Raw genomic sequence first — 18983 nt, 5'->3', positions numbered from 1 at the left:
TACCTCTTGTACATAGGCTTCCATGGTCTCCTTGTTGCAGTCCCATTCCTTGTTGACTTGCTAAACGACCAAAAGTGAGTCGCTTGATCCCTAGTGATATCGCCAAACGAAGCCCGTGAAGCAAGGCTTCATACTCGGCTTCATTGTTGGATACCTCCCAGAGGATTTGGAGGACGTACTTGAGTTGTTCGCCTCTTGGGGAAATGAATAAAACTCCAGCGCCGCCGCCATCGAGCTTGAGAGAACCATCGAAGTACATGGTCCAATGCTCTGGCTTGTCAACTGGATTTGAAACTTGATTTTCACGCCACTCTGCCATGAAGTCGACTAGAGCTTGGGACTTGATTGCGGTACGTGGCTTGAAATCGATCGATAAAGCCCCCAGTTCTACTGCCCACTTTGAAATATGACCCGTGGCGTCCTGGTTGTGTAGGATATCCGCCAGTGGGTAGTCTGTGATCACGGTGATCTGGTACTCTTCAAAGTAGTGGCGTAATTTCCTTGAAGTAATCAGTATGCCATAGAGAAGCTTTTGGACCGCCGGGTACCGCACCTTGGATTCCGAGAGTACCTCACTGACAAAGTACACGGGCCTCTGCACGCCAAAAGCATGGCCCTCCTCGGATTGTTCGACGACAATGGCACTGCTAATAACATGGGTAGTTGCCGCAATGTAAAGTAAAAGGGTCTCACCCGGCAATGGAGCTGTGAGGATCGGGGGCGACTGTAGGTGTTGCTTGAGATCCTGCAGGGCCCGCTCGGCTTACTCTGTCCAGTGAAACTTGTCTTGACGCTTTAAGAGTCTGAAAAAAGGTAGTCCTCTCTCCCCGAGCCGGGAGATGAATCTGTTGAGAGCTGCCATGCACCCTGTAAGTTTCTGCACATCTTTGATTGTGGCAGGTGCCTCCATATCAGTGATGGCGGTAATCTTTTCAGGATTGGCCTCGATGCCCCGGTTACTGACTATGAACCCGAGCAATTTGCCTGATGGAACACCGAAAACGCACTTGGTCGGATTGAGCTTCCATCGGTACCTCCTTAGGCTGGCGAAAGTTTCCTCCAGATCCGCGATCAGGCCCTCGGGACTTCTGGTCTTCACGACCACGTCGTCCACGTAGGCCTCCACGTTCCGGTGTAACTGATCAGCGAAACACGTCTGAATTGCGCGCTGATAGGTGGCGCATGCGTTCTTCAACCCGAAGGACATGGTTTTATATGCATAAGTTCCAAACGAGGTGATAAACGCGGTCTTGATCTGGTCTTCCTCCTTGAGAGCAATCTGGTGGTACCCTGAATAACAATCAAGGAAACATAACAGTACGCAACCCGCGGTTGAGTCGACTACCTGATCGATGCGAGGGAGCCCAAAGTGATCTTTTGGGCAATGCTTGTTGAGATCGGTATAATCGACACACATTCTCCATTCTTTATTCTTTTTTAATACAAGAACCGGGTTAGCTACCCACTCTGGGTGGATTACCTCTTTAATGAATCCAGCCGCGAGGTGTTTAGCTATTTCCCGTTTGATAGCCTCCCGTTTATCAGGGGCAAAACGACGAAGTCGTTGCTTCTTTGGTACAGCTTGCGGATATACATTAAGACTATGCTCGATCAGCTCCTTGGTCACCCCTGGCATATCCGATGGTTTCCATGCGAATATGTCTCGGTTAGCCCGCAGGAAACTGATGAGCGCGAGTTCCTATTTGTCACCCAAGCCTGCGCCGATAATGGCTGTCTTGGATGAATCGCCTTCTCGGAGCTGGATCGTCTTGAGAGCCACATCGCCTGTCGACTTGACGCCTGATTGGCTCGCCTTCTTCGTCGGGATTTCCAGCTCGGCTTGAGAAAGTTGCTGTGCGGCCGCGAGTACTTCTTCGGAAGCATCTGGCACGCAGGAAGTCGATGCATACTGAATGGCCTCTTGATTGCAATCATAGGACTTCTTCAAGTCGCCTCGGAGCGTGAGCACGCCGCTGCGTCCTGGCATCTTGAGAAGTAAATAGATGTAATGTGGCACCGCCATGAACTTAGCGAGCGCCGACCTCCCCAGTATAGCATGGTAGGAAGATTCGAAGTTGGCCACCTCGAACTTGATGAACTCGGTTCGGTAATTCTCTCTCGTCCCAAAAGTGACTGGGAGAACGACCGTTCCAAGCGGGTCCGCGGCATTGCCAGGGACAATACCGTAAAAAGGAGCCTTGCTCGGTGTAAGCTTGTTGGTCAGGTCCAGACCCATCTTCTTCAGTGTACTGGCGAAGATAAGATTAAGTCCGCTCCCACCATCAATAAGAACCCGAGTGAGCTTAACTTCTGCGACCATGGGATCCAGCACCAGCGGAAACTTCCCAGGCTCAGAAAAGCTGGTCTACTGGTCAGCACGGGAAAACGAAATGGGGACCTCCGACCATCGGAGTGGTCGTGGTACCACCGACTCAATGGATAGAATTTCCCGTAGCAGCAACTTCTGTTCTCGCCTGGAGCAAAAATCTTCATCGCCACCAAAGATGACATGGACGGTTTTGGAGGCATCCTGGAACTTGGGCATCTCATATTTATCGTCTTGATCCTCGTCTTCGGGCTCTTTGCCCGTTGACTTGTTCTTCTTGCCGTTTCCAGGGAAGCCAAAGGTGCGCTTGAGCTGAAAGCAGTCGATCGCTGCGTGTTTGGAGTTAACGCACCATGGGCACTTCTTCTGCCGGAGTTTTTCAAACTGTTCCTGCGTAGTCGACTTCTTGCCCCGCGAAGGACGATCCACAGCCGCAACAAGATCGTCTGGCTTGCATTTCTGGGAAGAACCTGGAAAGTCCCGCTGGCCTTTGTCAGCCCGGTTGTTGTTGTTGCGCTTCTGGTTGAGGTCGGTGCGTCTTGGAAACCTCTCACGCATCTTTTCTTCTTGTTCGGACCAGTCGTGCATCATGTCGCGTAAACCTGCAACCGTCTTCGGCCTGTCACGCCCAAAATCACGATATATACCTGGGTCTGTTAGGCTGTTGTAGAAGCAGTCGATGATGTCCTCCTCCGAGATGTTGGCGATGGTGGCCCGCACATCGAAGAAACGGCGGGTGTAGGATCGGAGGAGTTCGTTACGCTCCTGCTTGCACTGGGCAAGGTCATGCCGTGTTCCTGCTCGGGTTATTGTCCCCTGAAAGTTGTTGATGAAAACCTTCCTGAGGCCTTCCCAGGAGTCGATGGAGTCGTTGGGGAGGCTTTCCAGCTAAGTCAACGGTGCAGGCTCCAGAGCCATCGGAAAGTAGACGACTTTGGTAGTGTTGGAGCCACCAGCCACCTCAATTGCAGTAGAGTAACAGCGGAGCCATTGTTGGGGGCCTGCTTACCGTCATACTTGCTAATACCGATCGGCTTGAAACCCTCCGGGAACTTGTAGCTGTTGAATCTCGCAGTGAACGCAGGAAAACGATCGCTGCAGTCAGCATCGTCCCGCTCGGCTACCTCGCGTTCCCGTCTCCTTGAGTCGAGGACTGACCGGACGTCGCGCCCCTCATTGATCTTCTGGCAAAGGTCCGGTTGTTGGCGTGGGCGGTTGGGCTGCCTCGAGTTGTTCGCCGGAGGTGGCTGCCGCCTCCCTCCAGTGACCTGACTCCCACCCGCACCATCGTTGTTATTGCTGCGTTGGGGTCGCGGGCGATCGCCTGTTGTTCGACATTGAATGGGAGGTTCACCTCCGCAACATCGAACTGTACGTTCTCTGTGCGGAAGTTTTCCTCAGTTCCGAACATGACCAGCAGGGAGATGGTACCCATCGGGTAGACGGGATGCGGGCCCACTCCGGAGAATGGGTGAGACGGGTCCAGCTTGGACTCCGGGATCTGCACCTGCTTGAACGCTGCATAGCTGATGACGTTGAGACCGGCGCCTCCGTCGATCATTACGTGGTGGAGCTTGATGTTGGCGATGGTGGGGGCGGTAAGCAGTGGTAGCACCCCGGTCCCCGCCATGTTCTCCGGGCAGTCGGATGGCCCGAAGGAGATGGTGGTGCTCCTCCACCGTTGGTGGGGTGCCGCTTTTGGTGCCCCCGGCTTCACCGAGAAAACTTCCCAACGAAGAGTCTTGACGTCTCTTCGGGAGACGAGCTCCGAGCTGCCGCCGTACATGACGTACAGCTTCTTGCGGCGCTCGTCACCCCCGGACTCAGAGTCGGACGGGGCATAGAGGCCCTTAAGGTCCTTCTTTGGGGTTTGGTACCCCAACTCCTTCTCCGCCGCGGCAGCATCGGCGTCGGAGACCTTCTCCTTGCCGGACCGCCGCGGCGGGGATGAGTCATCCTTGGAGGCCTGCTTGTGCCTCTTGCTAACGTGCTCCGCGAGCTTCAAGATCTCGCGACATTCGGAGGCGCTGTGACGGGCTCTAGGATGAACAGGGCACGACCTAGGGTCGCCACGCTGCTGACATGGACATTTGCCGCGCGGGTTCTGGCCCCCGACCGCTGCCGCTGCAGCGACCGAAGCTCCAGTCTGCGGCTTGTTTGTGCCGCAATTCTTCTTGTTCTTCTTCTTGTTGCCACCAGGGGCAGCGACACTGGAGCCCCCCATCCGGGTGGGCCCTCCTTAAGGGGCTAAGTGCCATGCACGGCCCTCAGCAGCCCTGGTGCACTTGTCCGCCAAGGCAAATAAGGTAGTGACGGTTTCCACCTGATGGGTCGCCAGCTTCTCCAACATCTTCTCGTCGCGGACCCCCTGTCGGAAAGCCATGATAATAATACATCGAAAATACGTGGAATGGTTCTACGTACCTTGGTGAAGTGGGAGATGAAGGCCCGGAGGGTTTCCCCGGGTTGCTGCCTCACAGCATGGAGGTGGGCCTCCACACCGTGCTGCTGGTATGCACTGGCGAAATTTGCCGAGAACTGCGCGCAGAGTTCTCCCCAGGATTAGATGGATCCCGGGGTGAGATTCATGAGCTAAGTCCGGGCTGGCCCGGTCAAGGCCACGTGCAAGTAACTTGCCATTACGGCGTCGTTACCCCCAGCCGCCGTGATGGCGGTGATGTAGACCTGCAGGAATTCTGACGGGTTAGTAGACCCGTCGTACTTTTCTAGCAGGTGGGGCCGAAACTTGGACGGCCAAGCCACCGCTCGGAGGTGGTCTGCGAGCGCTGCGCAGCCCACCCTAGCCACCGGGGCCTGGACGTGTCCCTGCGGCTTCGGTACTGCCGCGTCGAGCTCGGCATCAAGGTTTCAACCCTCAATGTTGAGCCGGCGCTCACCCGCCTGCTCCATGGTGACGCGGGCGTCCTCTCCTGCACGCCTGCGGTTGAGTTCCGCCCGCAGATCCTCTTTCCGAGCACTCCTCACTGTTGGAGAGTGCACAGAGCCGGATGCACCGCCCTAATGGCGACGCTGCCTGGACGCAGATCCCCCCGCCGAGCCTGGGGTGACCTGTGCCAAGTTGAGGAGGCGGTCGACGTCGTCACGGCATTGCCTCCGCATGTCGGGCGAGGCCGCCGGATCCGGCGAGTTGCGGAGCAACTCCATGGGTGCCACCAACGGTCCGTTTGGTGCGGGCTGCGTTGGGGCCATGGAGGCTTGCTCTGCAGCACGCCGCAACGCGCACCATAGCCCTCGATGGAAGACGGCGAGAGGCATGCGGCGCCGATGACGCCACTTCCTCCCCCATCGGGTGGTCATGGTGCTCGACTACCCGTGGCATTGTGATCTCGAGCCTTCGATCAAGTGCAAACCAAACCTGCCCCTACCTGGCGCGCCAAATGTCGGAGGATTTCTCCAGCTGGGTGGCAGAGTGCACCCGCTAATCCTAGTTTAGGATGAGTTTGGGGCAAGTCAAGGAATGCTCGATCTAGAGGCGTATGAACACGAGTAGCACACACGGGTTTAGAGTGGTTCGGGCCGCCTGAGCGTAATACCCTACGTCCACTGTGTGATGTATTGCTTGTAAGTTTGGGGGAGGAATTCCTAGCCTTGCGTGAGTGTGAACCTTTGTGTGTGTGTGAACTCTTCAGACTTTGTCTTCTAACGTGCACGCTCGCCCTTTTATAGGCTCAAGGGGAGCGCGTACACTGAGCGGGGCCCCGACAGGTGGAACCGGCGATATATTAAATAACGTACACGTTGGAGCCTTAAATGCCTCAAATCCGGAGATCTTCCTCATCGGCCCCCGTGCGTATCCTCCGTCTGGATATGGTCTTGTGCCATCTGGCTAGCATAGTGTCTGCTACCGCTGACATGCGTAGAGTGAGTCATGCTGTCGATGTAGAGTCGGTTCTTGCTGATAGGCGAAGGGGCTATACTGACCTACCGTGATGTAGCCTTTGCGCACTGTAGTAGCGCACATTGTGGCCTTCCTGCAGCAGGTCATAATAACTCTTTGCCCACGCGCGCGGCACTGTGATGTGACCATACGTCCCTCGCCCACGCACGCGGCGCCGTGATGTGACGTGCCGTCTCGGTAACTGGCGGGCTTACCGTGGTGTCACCCATACCTGCCCAACGTGTCAGAGGGCAGCCCATGCCCTGTCTTGAGTGCGCGCACCCCAACCACCCATATTTAATGCGCTAGTTGGGCTGGCTTCTCGCAGAAGGCTAGTATCCACCTGACACGTGGCGGTGCTGATTTAGCGGCTGCTTCCTCAGGGGCACGTGGCGGCACCGGACCTCCTCCCTAGTGGGGTGGGAGGTCCGGGCCCCCCTGGCTGGCCCAGGCGCTCAGGCCCCCTAGGGGTCCGGCTTCCACATGTGGGGGCCCAAGACCATCCCACGGTGGTTCGGGCCCGTGGTAGCTGTTCCTGAGCACTTCGTCCTTGTGGGCACGTGGAGACATCGGACCTGCTAATACGTGGGAGAAGGTCCGGAGACTGTGCCCCCAGCTGTCAGGCCCGGGCCTTACGCCCTGTCATCCAGAAGCTTAGTGCGAGGTTACGGATAATCTCGCACCCCTCGGACTGGATACACTAGTAGGAGGTACCCCTATCTGTATGTACTGATACAATCTTTCTACAATCTTGGTCATATATGATGTTTATATTAGCAAGTATCAATCTTTCTACAATCTTATTGTGAAGATGTTGATTTGAACTAGAAGTGGATTCATTCAAAGATAATGGTTCAAGTCACAAGCTCAAGAAAGTTGTACTCAAGTTATAGAAACCAAGTTCGATGCACTACTCAGATTAAGAATGATCAAGGTACGGCATGGTACACTTTTGAGAAACTCGAATGATTAAAATGTAATCTATCTTTGATCTTGAGTATAGGTGTGCCGTACTATCAAGAGGGATGCATCATATTGTGTTTTGATTTAGTCTCAGTGCTCAAGTAATCCAAGTAAGTTGAGAGAGACACAAAAGACTCGAGTGCATATTGGGTGGAATTAACAAGGGCAACCTGGAAGTTCCGGGTTTCCCAACCAGAAGTTTCGGATTTTGCATACGTGGCACTAACGGCTAGTAGGTTTGAAAACTCGGAAGTTCCGGGTATGAAAATCCAAGAGTTCCGGGTTTTAACTGTCACATAATGGCTAGTTTCTTTAGACCTAGCTATTTATACTCTTGAGCCCCCTCCTTGGTGTGTTGATGTTCCAGCCATTACTCTGCTGCTTGCTGGTCGTCCTAAGAAAGCTTCATAGCCTTGTTGAGCTCTCCCCAACCTCTCTTTATGACATTGTGTGATTCATGTAATATCTTAGAGTTGGGTTTGAGAGAGTGAAATCTTGAAAGCACTAGAGAGCACAACAAATCTTAAGCACTTGAATTTGGCTAAAATCTTGTGTTTCGCATTTGTTACTCTTGGAGCTTTGGCTCCTAGACGGTTAGGTGTTGCTCGGTGAGCTCCCAATCGTGTAGTGAACCGCGGGAAGTTTGTGCACATTGCGCTTCGCCTCCGCAAGGGAAGAAGCAAGCTTAGTGAATTGGGGAAGTGGTTGGAAGAAGACCCGGCTCGGTGGAAGTGAGGTGAAATAGACTCAGATCCTAAAGAGTTTCTCAATGGAGAGTAGGATTTACTGTGCTTTAGTAGCAGCTTTGGTAACAAGCAGTGAATTCGAACTCGGTAAAAATAAATATTTGTGTCCCCCACATTTTTGCCTCCCATTGCACTCTTTGTGATATTTGTTATATTGGTTGATCTACTTGGTTGGTAGTGTTTCTGTGTGCAGGAACTGTGTGGATCTATTTCAGAAACTTCACTAAGCATACTCTGCATTTGGGGGGTTTGAACTTACTCGCTCTAAATTTATTATGTTCACTCTGCTATGTGTGAACTCGGAAGTTCTGATTTCCATAATCCGGAAGTTTCGAGTTCATCTACTGCCCTGCTCAAATCCGGAAGTTCCGTATTCACTAACCCGGAGGTTCCGGATTTGGCGGGAAGTGAATTTTATCCGCTGCTTTGGAGTGAGATGCGCTTATTCATTCTCCTCTTGGCGACATCACAGTCCTTTCATAAGCACACAGCACATGCCGGAGACAGACGTGGATCCCGGGAAGAGGCTTACTGCCTTAAGTGTGAATGCGGCGCCTGATGAGGAGCGCCGGCCTGCAAGTGGCGCCCGCCCACCAGGCAGGGTCCTACGCCGTGAGCCAGGACTGTAGTCACCTGGGATCCACCTCGAGGGACCCCGGGATGCTCCGAGGTCTATTCCGGGCTCTGTGCATCGCCCAGGGTCTTTCCTGTGCATTGTCCGGGGCCGCAGGCGTTTCTCTCCATGTCTATCCGATGTGATGGGAGGTGTGAATGGCGCGGGTCACCCCACCGCCCATTGCTAGATGATGCGACATGACCTGGGAGGGGATGCTCCCTCTGTTCTCGTTGCCGCGCCGTCTGAGAGCACGTCTCCCAGTAATCATGTTATTTTACGGGGAAGGCGCACCGCCCACAGGTCTTATCTAGTTGTAGCACGACGGGCGCATTAAATGCGCCATGAGGTGATCCCTTCTCCACGAAGGAACCGCCCCGTTCCGGGGAGGTGCTTAGTCTCCCACCGTCTCGGGTCCTATAGGAGACGCCTCAGTTTGGCCCATTACTGCTACTGCTAATGGGTTAGGAGAGCTTTTTAACCCATTTATCCTTGATTTGTCCAGAGCTGGGGGACCCTCGTTCCCTTATGATGAGGACATCTCTCCTTTGCATACAATGCAAGGACCGATCACTAGAGCACGTGTGCGTCAGTTGGATCTCCAGGTACGTTCTAACCTTATCAATTATTTTTCAGAACTTACGCTTAGTTCCATGCATGTGTTATTGATTAGGAACGATGGAGAGGACCAGCAAGGACTTGGAGAAGGCGAAGGAGTCAAGGAGGAGGAGCTAGGACGTCCACACCAAGGAGGAGTCCATGTCCAACTCGACTTCGAATCCACCTCGGATTTCAGAACCTGACTTCACCAAAACTGACGCCCTGGCCACATACGGAGTCGGATTTAGACGTTCTATATGGTTGGAACCAGAATTTCATAGAGCTTCCAATGGTACCGGTCCCACCTCAAAATTCCTTCTGAGTTGATGGGAATCGTCGACACAAGTGGGCGTCCAGGATCTGTCGGGGTGCTGTGTCACCGTCTGTTGGGCCGTTGGCCTGTGTACCGTGTTGGAGCTCGTTAGGGTTGCGTCCAGGGGACTTGCACGCCCCTAACTCCCTTTTATTCAGTAGCCGTCGCCACTTTAGGGTTTGGATTTTGCTTAGATTCAATCTATCATCAAACAGTGTCGTCGTTCGTCGGTTTGTGAGACCCCATCTCATAATCAAGTTTGTTTGATTGCATCTCCTGTTCTTGCTTGTGTTCTTGATTGCGCTTGCAGGGATAAGCCTTCGTGGTGAGGTCATTCGTATGACACGGGTGATAACCAACGGAGCAGTGGTGCAGTGATTGCGAGGTTCTGTTCGTTCGGAGCTTTGGTTCATCAACGTCGAGTTCTCCACCAATCAAATTTACCGTAGGAAGATCGGGACTCATCCTCCTATCACCTTGCGCCGACACATGGCTATGGGAAGAAAGAAGGTGTACATATCGTAAGTTTAGGGATTTAAATGTGTAATTAACAAGTTCGGGGATCGGGACGACACTCGAAGATAAGTTTAGAAAGTTAAATATACAATTTGCGAGTTTAAAGATTGCAACACGAAGCTAAGTTTATGAAGCTAAATGTGCATTTTAAAGTTTGGGGATCGAAATGATATAACGTGGCAAATTTGAGGGCCGCTTGTGTAATTTACTCTTACAGAAAACCACGCCCAGTAAACCGATACGCCTACGCGTTGTCACTCTCGTTGTCTCGCGTCGTCTCCGCTCGTCCCCACCCAAACCACCCAAAGCGCACGGCTAGCTGCGCTGTCCGCGGCCGGGCCGAGGAAATCGAAGCTTCGTGCGAGCGCGACGCGGGGGAGAGCCGGGAGGGGAGAAGCCCCGAAACCGTCCCTACGGCGCCTCTCGGGCTCTTCCGGCCGGCGGCATGGAGAGCGCCGTGCTCGCTTGCGAGGCGACAGGTTCGGCGGCCGCGCCTGGGGCGGGAGGGGACGGAGGAGTCGGGGACGTGGTGAGGTTGAAGCGGTCGGCGCTCGCGGCGTGCCTCACGTGCCCACTCTGCGACCGCCTCCTCCGCGACGCCGCCACCATCACCGAGTGCCTCCACACCTGTGAGTACTCATCCGGTGCCGCCAACCTTCCGTAACTGCCGTGCGTGTAGGTCTGCTTGGGTTCTGTGGCTCAAAGCCCTTTTTGGGGGCTGCTGCGTCGTGAGACGTGGAAGGTGGTCCCGGCGATCGTCCCGCGCTTCAGATTTGAACTTTTTGCAGCTTAGGTCGTTGCAAGCTTTGAGAATTTCATGAGCCATTTTTGGTGTGTGAAATTCACATACTGTGTAAGTTTGTTGTGGAGAGGCTACGCGCTAATGCTCCGTTCCGGGATGGAAGGTTGGATTCACCTTTTTGCACTGTTTTTATTAGGGAATTGAGGTGATATGAGCGATCGATTGCATGAACAGTGGCGGGTTCTACCTATATACGCCGTGGTCCATGAGAAATCACATGGCTTCTGCTTTTACCAGGAGGATGTACTAGCTTTAATGTTCAATTAAATGTTTCTTATTCATGAAGGGTACTTAATATTTTCATTGGGGATTTGTGGTGATGGAGGCTTGCATTAACATCATAAACATGGGGAAGGGTTTTTTTCTAGATTGCTCCCGCTTATACGGCAAGATTTGTTGCGAGCCTTTCTACGAACGTGTTAGGAATAGGTGTATGTTCTTGGAGCTTTGTCGAGTGGGCTTGTTTTAAATAGTAACTATATGATTGTGTGGTTTGATGATTTTATAGTTCGCACCCAAGGTAAAAGTTAACATGGTAATCTTTTGATGCTTGCCATCTGAAATTAGTAAATGTTAGGAAGCGAGGGGCAACCTGTACCTTTAGAGGTCCTGTGAGTGTTCCAGTGTCTTTGTAAAGTTGGCCTTCTTGGTTAATGTACACTCTGCAATATGTTAAGCTGATACCTATGTGTGAATTATAAGGTTTTATACGGCAAAAATGTTTTTTTTTGTTTATCCTGCTCTGGAGATTCTGCAATAACCTCCGAGAAATATGCTGTGTTACGTTCCTTGGTGAGGAAACGACTTATTTGTGGCGTGGTGCTATAGCATGTGGCCAAAGGGACTAAGGGAGAGCTGGAGAGGGGGAAGGACTTCTGTTAATGTTTTATAACTAATCAATGTGCTTAGCCTTAACAGTAAGATATGCTAACTAATTTGTAATCGCTGAATTTTTTTTTTCTCATCAAGCCATGCAACCTTTCCCCTTTGGATGTGCCAGCTGTGTGATCTATATCTATATTAGATTTGTAACTTCCAAAAAATAAGGACTTCTATATCTATATTAGATTTGAACTTCCAAAAATTTTCTCTGTAAATCATAGTTGTGCCTCTGCCATTAATTTTATAAGTACTTTTAATCAGTTTGCAGGAAGTGCATATCGGAAGAGTTCATAAATAAGGAAGTCTGCTGCTGCCCTATTTGTAGCATTGATTTGGGCTGTGCTCCGTTGGAGAAACTCAGGTTTTGTTTCTATTTTCTTGAAATATTCACACTCATTTCATTCTATACTATTGCATTATCTTAGACTTTTCAACAAACTTAAGGCATTATTCAATTTAATTTTCTATCACTGCAAATTTACCTCTTTTGAGTTATGGCATCAGTATTGCTTAAGCTAGTGTGAGTGTGCAACATTGCACAACACATGCACCAAATCTGGGAGAATATTTTTCCAACACCTCCCCTCCCTGGTATTCAGAAGTGAGGTAGCCGGCCCTTAGCGATCTACTGTAGCATGTGCCGCACTGGCTTTTGACATTTTCTTGCATGAAACAACATGCCATGTTGGGTCATCTTGCTTTGACAATGCCATCATTTCGCTGTATTAGTTGCATGATTTCATCACTTAAATTGTTACCATTCCATGTAATCTCCTTCTGTACAACCTTGGCTACTGGATGGTCATAACATGCTATATGTATGTTTTCTGTCTTATGTGGTTATATTAGTTTTCTGGTTCCTCTGACCACAATAATGTGCAGATGATTAATTTTTAATTTCTGAAGTGCCTAGATTGCCCCATCAATTTTAACTCCAATAAATCATCCCTTTTTAGTTTCCAAGCAGCATATAATATATAGCATGTTAGGTTTTCTTGAAAGGTACTTGATCGATTTTATAATTTATGGCTCATTTCAACTAATTTTCTGTACAGAATTGATCATAGCCTACAATATGTAAGGTCAAAGATATTTCCTAAGAAGCAAAAGTTTGAGGGCCCAGAAGTCACATCATCAGTTACATCACCTATCAAGAGGAAAGAACGATCTTTATCTTCGTTGACGATTCCTGCTCCTCAAGTGTCTATGCAAAAATGCTTGACAAAGAGGAGAACAAAAGCTTCATGTTTACGTAACCTCTCTTTGGTATGTAGCTTTTCTTTTGTCGGATATCCTTATTAAATGATTGTACTGAGAAATTATGGTTTTAGTTTGATAAATCCCACAGTTTAAAAAGCTGCTAGTGGTCAGATAACTCACTCTTGTCTTCTCCTATTTTTTCCTTTATTTTGTTTGCGCATACATGTGGTATCATGTGAGTAATAAGATAATACATATCAATTGATCCAGCTGTTTTGAACCGATCTTCATGAGCATAAGAGTTCCTGTATGTGTTATGCCTGGGGACATTTGTTTAGTCTTCTTTTTTGTCTCAAACACTGATAATTTTCCATGCATATCGATATCACTTTCCATGTTGATAAGGTTGCCTGGAACCTGAATGTGATTTATGCATGTATCATATGCACTATTTAGTAGCAAACTCTTGTCCACATCTTAACCTCATTTAGTTTCTGCATTAATAAAAATTCAAATTCATTATATAATTGCAATTCATAATATTTTTGTTATTAACTTATTTACTGCTCCTTATGCCATTGATGTGCAGCACACAAAGTTGCGGGGCAGTAATATTACAAAGAAAGTTGGGGGATGGAGACCTTTAGGTTCTCAATCTAAAGCTGCTAAAAATAAAAGGTCTCTTAGATCTAAATCAGAAGATGTAAAGATGACTGAAAATAAATCTGATGATCCAGTTGATGAAACTCCTACCAGTCAATCAAAGACTAAGAGGCAGTTTACAAGACGTGGAAATCTGGAGAAGAGAACTGGAAGCAAGAAACTGTTGATTTTAAAGGGAAAACAGAAAAAGATCAAGCCAAAGCTGCCTAACAAGAAGAGAAAGTTGCGAGCATTATGGTTCTACCTTGTTGCTGCTTTTGACCAGTAAGAAACTAGACTTGTCTTTTCATTTATTATTTTTAAAAAGGAGCATCAGAAATCATGCTGTTCGGTTTACAATCATTTTCAGGAAAGGTCAGCCTCCTCTACCACAGGTAGCGTCAAAATTTTTGAGGATCAAGTGAGTTATGCCCTAGCAATCTTTCTCAAAATGCTATATGCTTTTCTGCACTAACTTGAGATGCTCTTATTACTCTTTCCTAGGGATGTAGACTTGCCTGCGTCCTTCCTACAGAAGTACCTCGTGCAGAAACTTAATCTTTCAAGTGAATCTGAGGTTTGTCTTTATTTCTCCTAGTGATTATAAATTAGTTACACCTCGTAAGCTCCAGTTATTTATCTTTGAAAAAACAATGTATATCGTTTTATTATGATATATTGATATCTGAATTATCCTGGAAAAACTCAACCTCTCATTTTCAAATATTGCTTCCTTGAAGCTGGTTCCAGTTTGATGAGTTTCTTGTCATTCTGTTTGGCACTGAGAAACATCTACGAAAGCGAATAATAATAATAAGATCACCCAAACCCAGTGCTTGGCACCATCTTTCCATCCAATTGTCTTTTGTTCCTTGTTCAATACAGCAAAAACTCTGATTCCTACCAAACTGATAACAAGTAGCAAAGCTGTGTGCAGTACATAGCTTCCATAGTGCAATAGCCCCCAAACTTTGCATAACTGAATGCTTTTGAGCATGTTTTTTTTTTCAAGAATGTCATTTGAGCATGTTTTTGATAAACTTTGTTACCATTCAGCGTTGGTTGATGATATAGTTGTGGGCACCGTGACAGTGGCCATTTTGTTCCACCTTCATCTGGTACCAACAGAGGTATCTATTCTTGCAGGTGGATATATTGTGCGGTGGCAAGCCAGTAAGCCCAGGAATGACACTGCACGATCTAGCAGATTGCTGGCTCAACAAAGGACAAAAGGGCCGAGTGCGGTCATCTTTGGGCACACCTGCTGCTGGATTCATTGCGAAGGTATTCTACGGCAGGTCAGGGTCGTCCGCACCTGAAACTGAAAATAACCAAGGCTGATCTAGAGCTTCCTCTTCATTTCTGAAGCAGCGATGCGTCATTTCATTCATAGGAGCCCTTGATTGCTCTGAGCATCTTAACATGTACATAGATGTTAGTGTTACAGCTTAGAAGCCTTGTTGGGCTTATTTTTATCCTCTAGTTTAAGGCATTGGCCTATGATCCTATCTAGTTCAATCCATTCTTTTCCTTTTCTTTTTCACTGACGAAGTGTGTATGTACCTAGGCTGTGTGACTATAAATCTGTAATTGTAATTGTTGAGTCATTGGGTGCGGTTGAGCTGTAAGCGAGGGGCTTGTCGCCATGGAGGCATGGAGCTTATAGTCTAGTCCTCTGCCAGTGTTTGTGATGTATAGTACTTATGTATTGTTCGGTTACTTAATAGCACTTGAAATTGTCCCCATTGAGGATTTGGCCTGAAGTAAAGACATTGAATATTGATCTAGGGTATGCTTGGTTGCTTTGGTGCCTGATGTCGCCAAAAGTTAAGCAAAGTGCAGCCCGCTGAAAACATGTACTCTCTTGTATGTCATAAGTCAAAATCTTTTTAATTCTGACTACGATATTCATGAAAATAAATTATTTTAAATAGAATGAGTTACATCATATGAGAACTGGTTTCCCAATGAATCAATTTTTTTTACGTTATTAATCTTTTATAATATTTTAACCATTAACAATCAAAATTGAGAATGTTCGACATGAGACAGACTTAAAAAGAGGAAGTACCTGATAAAATGTTTTCCAAATTAATCCGATGTCTTTGTGATGGTGAATGAACAATTTCTAGTCAAGTGGTTATTTGGATTTGGAATTTAATTGCTATAATTTGCAAGTATGTTGCATGGACAACTTGGCTGCAAGGCAAGTCCATCTCATCTAGAGATAGTAGTAGTAACACAATAAACAAGTCCTACAATAAATAGGTTGTTGGGTTGGCTCAATAGAAGCAAAGTTGCATTTAATTACTTTATACATTACCATCCTAAACACCGTATTTGTGTTGCAGCCACAAATGGATAGATAGAAAAAGTTTTGCAATTTCGAACAAATTAGGGTGAACCACTCCACTCCGTTCATAGATTATACTAAAAAAAAATCAGCTTTACATGAATTTGGAAGTATATTTTGGTAAAAAGAACTAGTCCCCCCCCCCCTTCTCTCTCTGTGTTTTTTCTTTAAAAAGAAAGTCCGATCTTCGTTCTCCGATTTCCAAAGCCCAGTTCCCGAAATCGACGCGGAAAAATTAGGATCCCCCGCGCACGGGCGCCAAAATGGTCCCCCACGACCTCCGCTCAAAACTCAAAACCCCCGCGTCGCCTCGCATCCTTCCTCTCCGCTCCATTATTACCCCCCACTCCCCCTCCTTTCCTTCCCACTATCCCTCTCGCTTCGCCTCCCCTACGCTGCGTTCGCCGCGCGCCGCCACCGCAGAAACGCGCCTCCGACGTGCGCTGCCCCTCTCGTCGCCAGGGGAGCTGCTCCTCTTCGCTGCCCTCGGTGAGCACGTTGTCGTCGCAGGCTCGCTCGCTTCGTTTGCAGTACACTGCTTCCGAGAGGGTTTTGGGCGTGGGGGTTCCCTTCCGTGGTGTAGGTGGGTGTGTCGTTTCGCCGATCGCGCTGGGGATCGTCGCCGGGAGGAGCTTCTCCGGGACCGGGCTGCATTTTGCGGCGCCCAGCAGTTCGCTCAGTTTGCGTAGCGAGCTCTCTTTTGCGGCCTCTATTGGGTGTTTTACTTTCCCCTCCGTGCTCTTCTGCACTCCGAGGCAGTGTAAATTTTTCATTTCGTGGGATCTCGTTTAATGGGCGAGCGAGGCAGGGATTGGGGCTTCGTTCCGCTGGCTGCTGCTGCTGCGGATCCGCGTGCGTAGGTTGCCTTGATGTGTCTAACGGTTGCATCCTCTTCTCGTCTGTAGGTTGCCCTGTTCGTCTGTGCTCGTTTAGGCGATATACATTTGAGGATCTTGTGCGGAATATTTTTCCTACTCTTTTGACTTACCTTTTGACGGTCTATTTGGCTGTTTCGTTGTGCAGGGATCGCGAATTTCGGTGATGGAACTGTGAGTGTGACCAGCGCCGGGGACTTTGCTGATCGTACTGGTAATGCTGTCCCTACGTTTTGTGTGAGGGCGTCTCTCATTTTTGAAGCAATCATGGCTGCACTTCAGTCGAACAACATTTGTGCTCTTTTAAGAAGTACTAGTTGGTTAATTTTGTTAAGAAAATACTACGAAGCATTTATTGAATTGCTGTCAATTAGTAGCTATGAACCATCATGAAATCAGTGGGGAGTTACCTTCGCATGCTTCTTTTGGTCTGGTGGAGTTGCTATTCATACTTGTTTTGGCACTTGCGCCTCTCTGATTTGCAAGAAGTACCTACTGTCGCTGCTGCTCTATTGTTCATTAGCGCTAAACTCTGCTCTAGTCATGAGAACAAGATGGCATTTAGCTACGGTCCCGCTGTATTTAATGAAATAATCCTCACAAATTCACCCTTTTTATAGTACCATATTTAATGAGTGAGTGGGTGCACAACTCGGTGTAACCTAGTTGTTACGTGGTGATAATATGTTTTCCTATTCCAACATTTTAATATGATTGAATTGAAAGGTGTACTTACCAATTATTCATATTTTCATTACGGCACAGGGGTACCCCTATGCTCAAGAATATGTGGCACTTAGGCTATTGTATTATTTTCACAACAAACCTATATAGTAACAAATGTATTGGTACTCAAAGTTGAGGAAGTTTGACCTGTCAAAATTTAAATTATCATATGTTTCCAAAAGGAGCACATGATTAGTTGCATGTAATATGCATTTGATTTCGGTCTCATATTAGTTGATATGCTTCAAATCTGTGTAACAAGGTAGTTATTCCAGTAGGGTTGAGCAGCAAAACATTCGTCAAAGCATCATCATCATGTTTTTAGTGAAGTTATTGTTTCCTATTATGTTTATTTCCTAAATTAATTGCTAAAACCATTTTAGCTTGCAATCTGATGTTTGACATACTTGTTTTATAAATGTTTGTTGACATATTTGCTTGATTCTAAACTTTACAGAGGTGTTATGGCGAAGCATCCGCATTCTGCTGTTGCTACAGCTACAGGTCTTGTTCCCAAATGCCTTGTAACTGCAATATATCACTTTTCTTTATCAATGAATTCTGTAGTGCACCATATGAGGCTGTGAACTGGGGCACAATTGTTTTCTGTTTATTCATTAAAAGATGTATGGCCGATATATGCCAGCTAGGTTAGTTCATATCTCCAGTTTATGTCGTGCCTGTACTGTGATACAAATTTGATACTAGGATGGTCCTGATTCCTTCTTAATATAATGATACACAGCTCTCCTTTATGTTCGAGGAAAAAAATGCTAGGATGGCTCTGATACGTATTGATATGAATTAGGAAGCATCAACTTTAATTTCTACTTTAAACAAAGGGGAAAATCCAATATGCCTTAATACAAATTTTCCTCAATTTCTCATTGCAGTTAGGTCATCATGAAACTGCTACCACATGAATCAAATTGCTATCTCTTGACTTGAGTTCTTCCTTTGTCCTTTCCGCTGCTGCCTTCCTTCTCACCATTGTCTCCCTCACTATCATTTATGCTGTCCCCTTCCTTGATCACATTCTGCCATAGCTTGAGCTCATGTCAATGCCAAGGAGGCAAAGAGAGCGTTGCTTTGATCAAGGTTTCTGTTTGCATTTATTTGCAATCTTTGGTGCCATATAGGTGGGGTAAGAGTGAGCACTAGAAAGTTGAAACACTGCTCAAAGGAACCCTTTGAAGCACCAAATTTAACACAATGTTCACTGTTTGTTAACTGTATGTGCTTAAACACTAATGTTTATGAGGCCTCATGGATGCCGGCTTGTTTAATGATTACATCTAGAGTTTAGAACCATCCTTATTTCAGGACATGCTAGTATGCTAGGAACCAGGTTATCCTAGTATGCTACGAGCAACGTTGTGGTACTTATCTATCCATTTGTGCAGAATCGATACTGCAGTTCTGCAACTGTCATCCTTTTCCAATTCAATCATACTATTGTGTCCAGTCCTTTTGTAGTTAGGGATTTATCAGTCTGCAACTAAATTAGTATAGTTTATAAAACGTCTCT

The 18983-nt window shown here is 47.8% G+C and overlaps 1 protein-coding gene across 2 annotated transcripts; it reads left to right on the top strand.

Annotated features, from left to right (window-relative positions):
* The first annotated feature begins 10208 nt into the window (after positions 1-10208).
* Positions 10209-15288, top strand: LOC112878069 (E3 ubiquitin protein ligase DRIP2-like). Of its 2 annotated transcripts, XM_025942468.1 has the most exons (8): positions 10209-10604; positions 11921-12020; positions 12715-12925; positions 13449-13506; positions 13597-13786; positions 13872-13922; positions 14006-14078; positions 14648-15288. In XM_025942468.1, exons 1-8 carry the CDS (start codon positions 10421-10423, stop codon positions 14840-14842), a joined length of 1062 nt encoding a protein of 353 aa, XP_025798253.1. In that variant the 5' UTR covers positions 10209-10420; the 3' UTR covers positions 14843-15288. The 2 variants fall into 2 exon arrangements, with proteins under 2 accessions (XP_025798253.1, XP_025798252.1); XM_025942467.1 differs by having other exon boundaries at positions 10210-10604; positions 13449-13786.
* The last annotated feature ends 3695 nt before the right edge of the window (positions 15289-18983 follow it).

This window comes from Panicum hallii, chromosome 9, assembly GCF_002211085.1.
Source record: "Panicum hallii strain FIL2 chromosome 9, PHallii_v3.1, whole genome shotgun sequence".
Lineage (NCBI taxonomy): Eukaryota > Viridiplantae > Streptophyta > Magnoliopsida > Poales > Poaceae > Panicum > Panicum hallii.
This window is presented reverse-complemented; position numbering and strand designations above follow the sequence as displayed.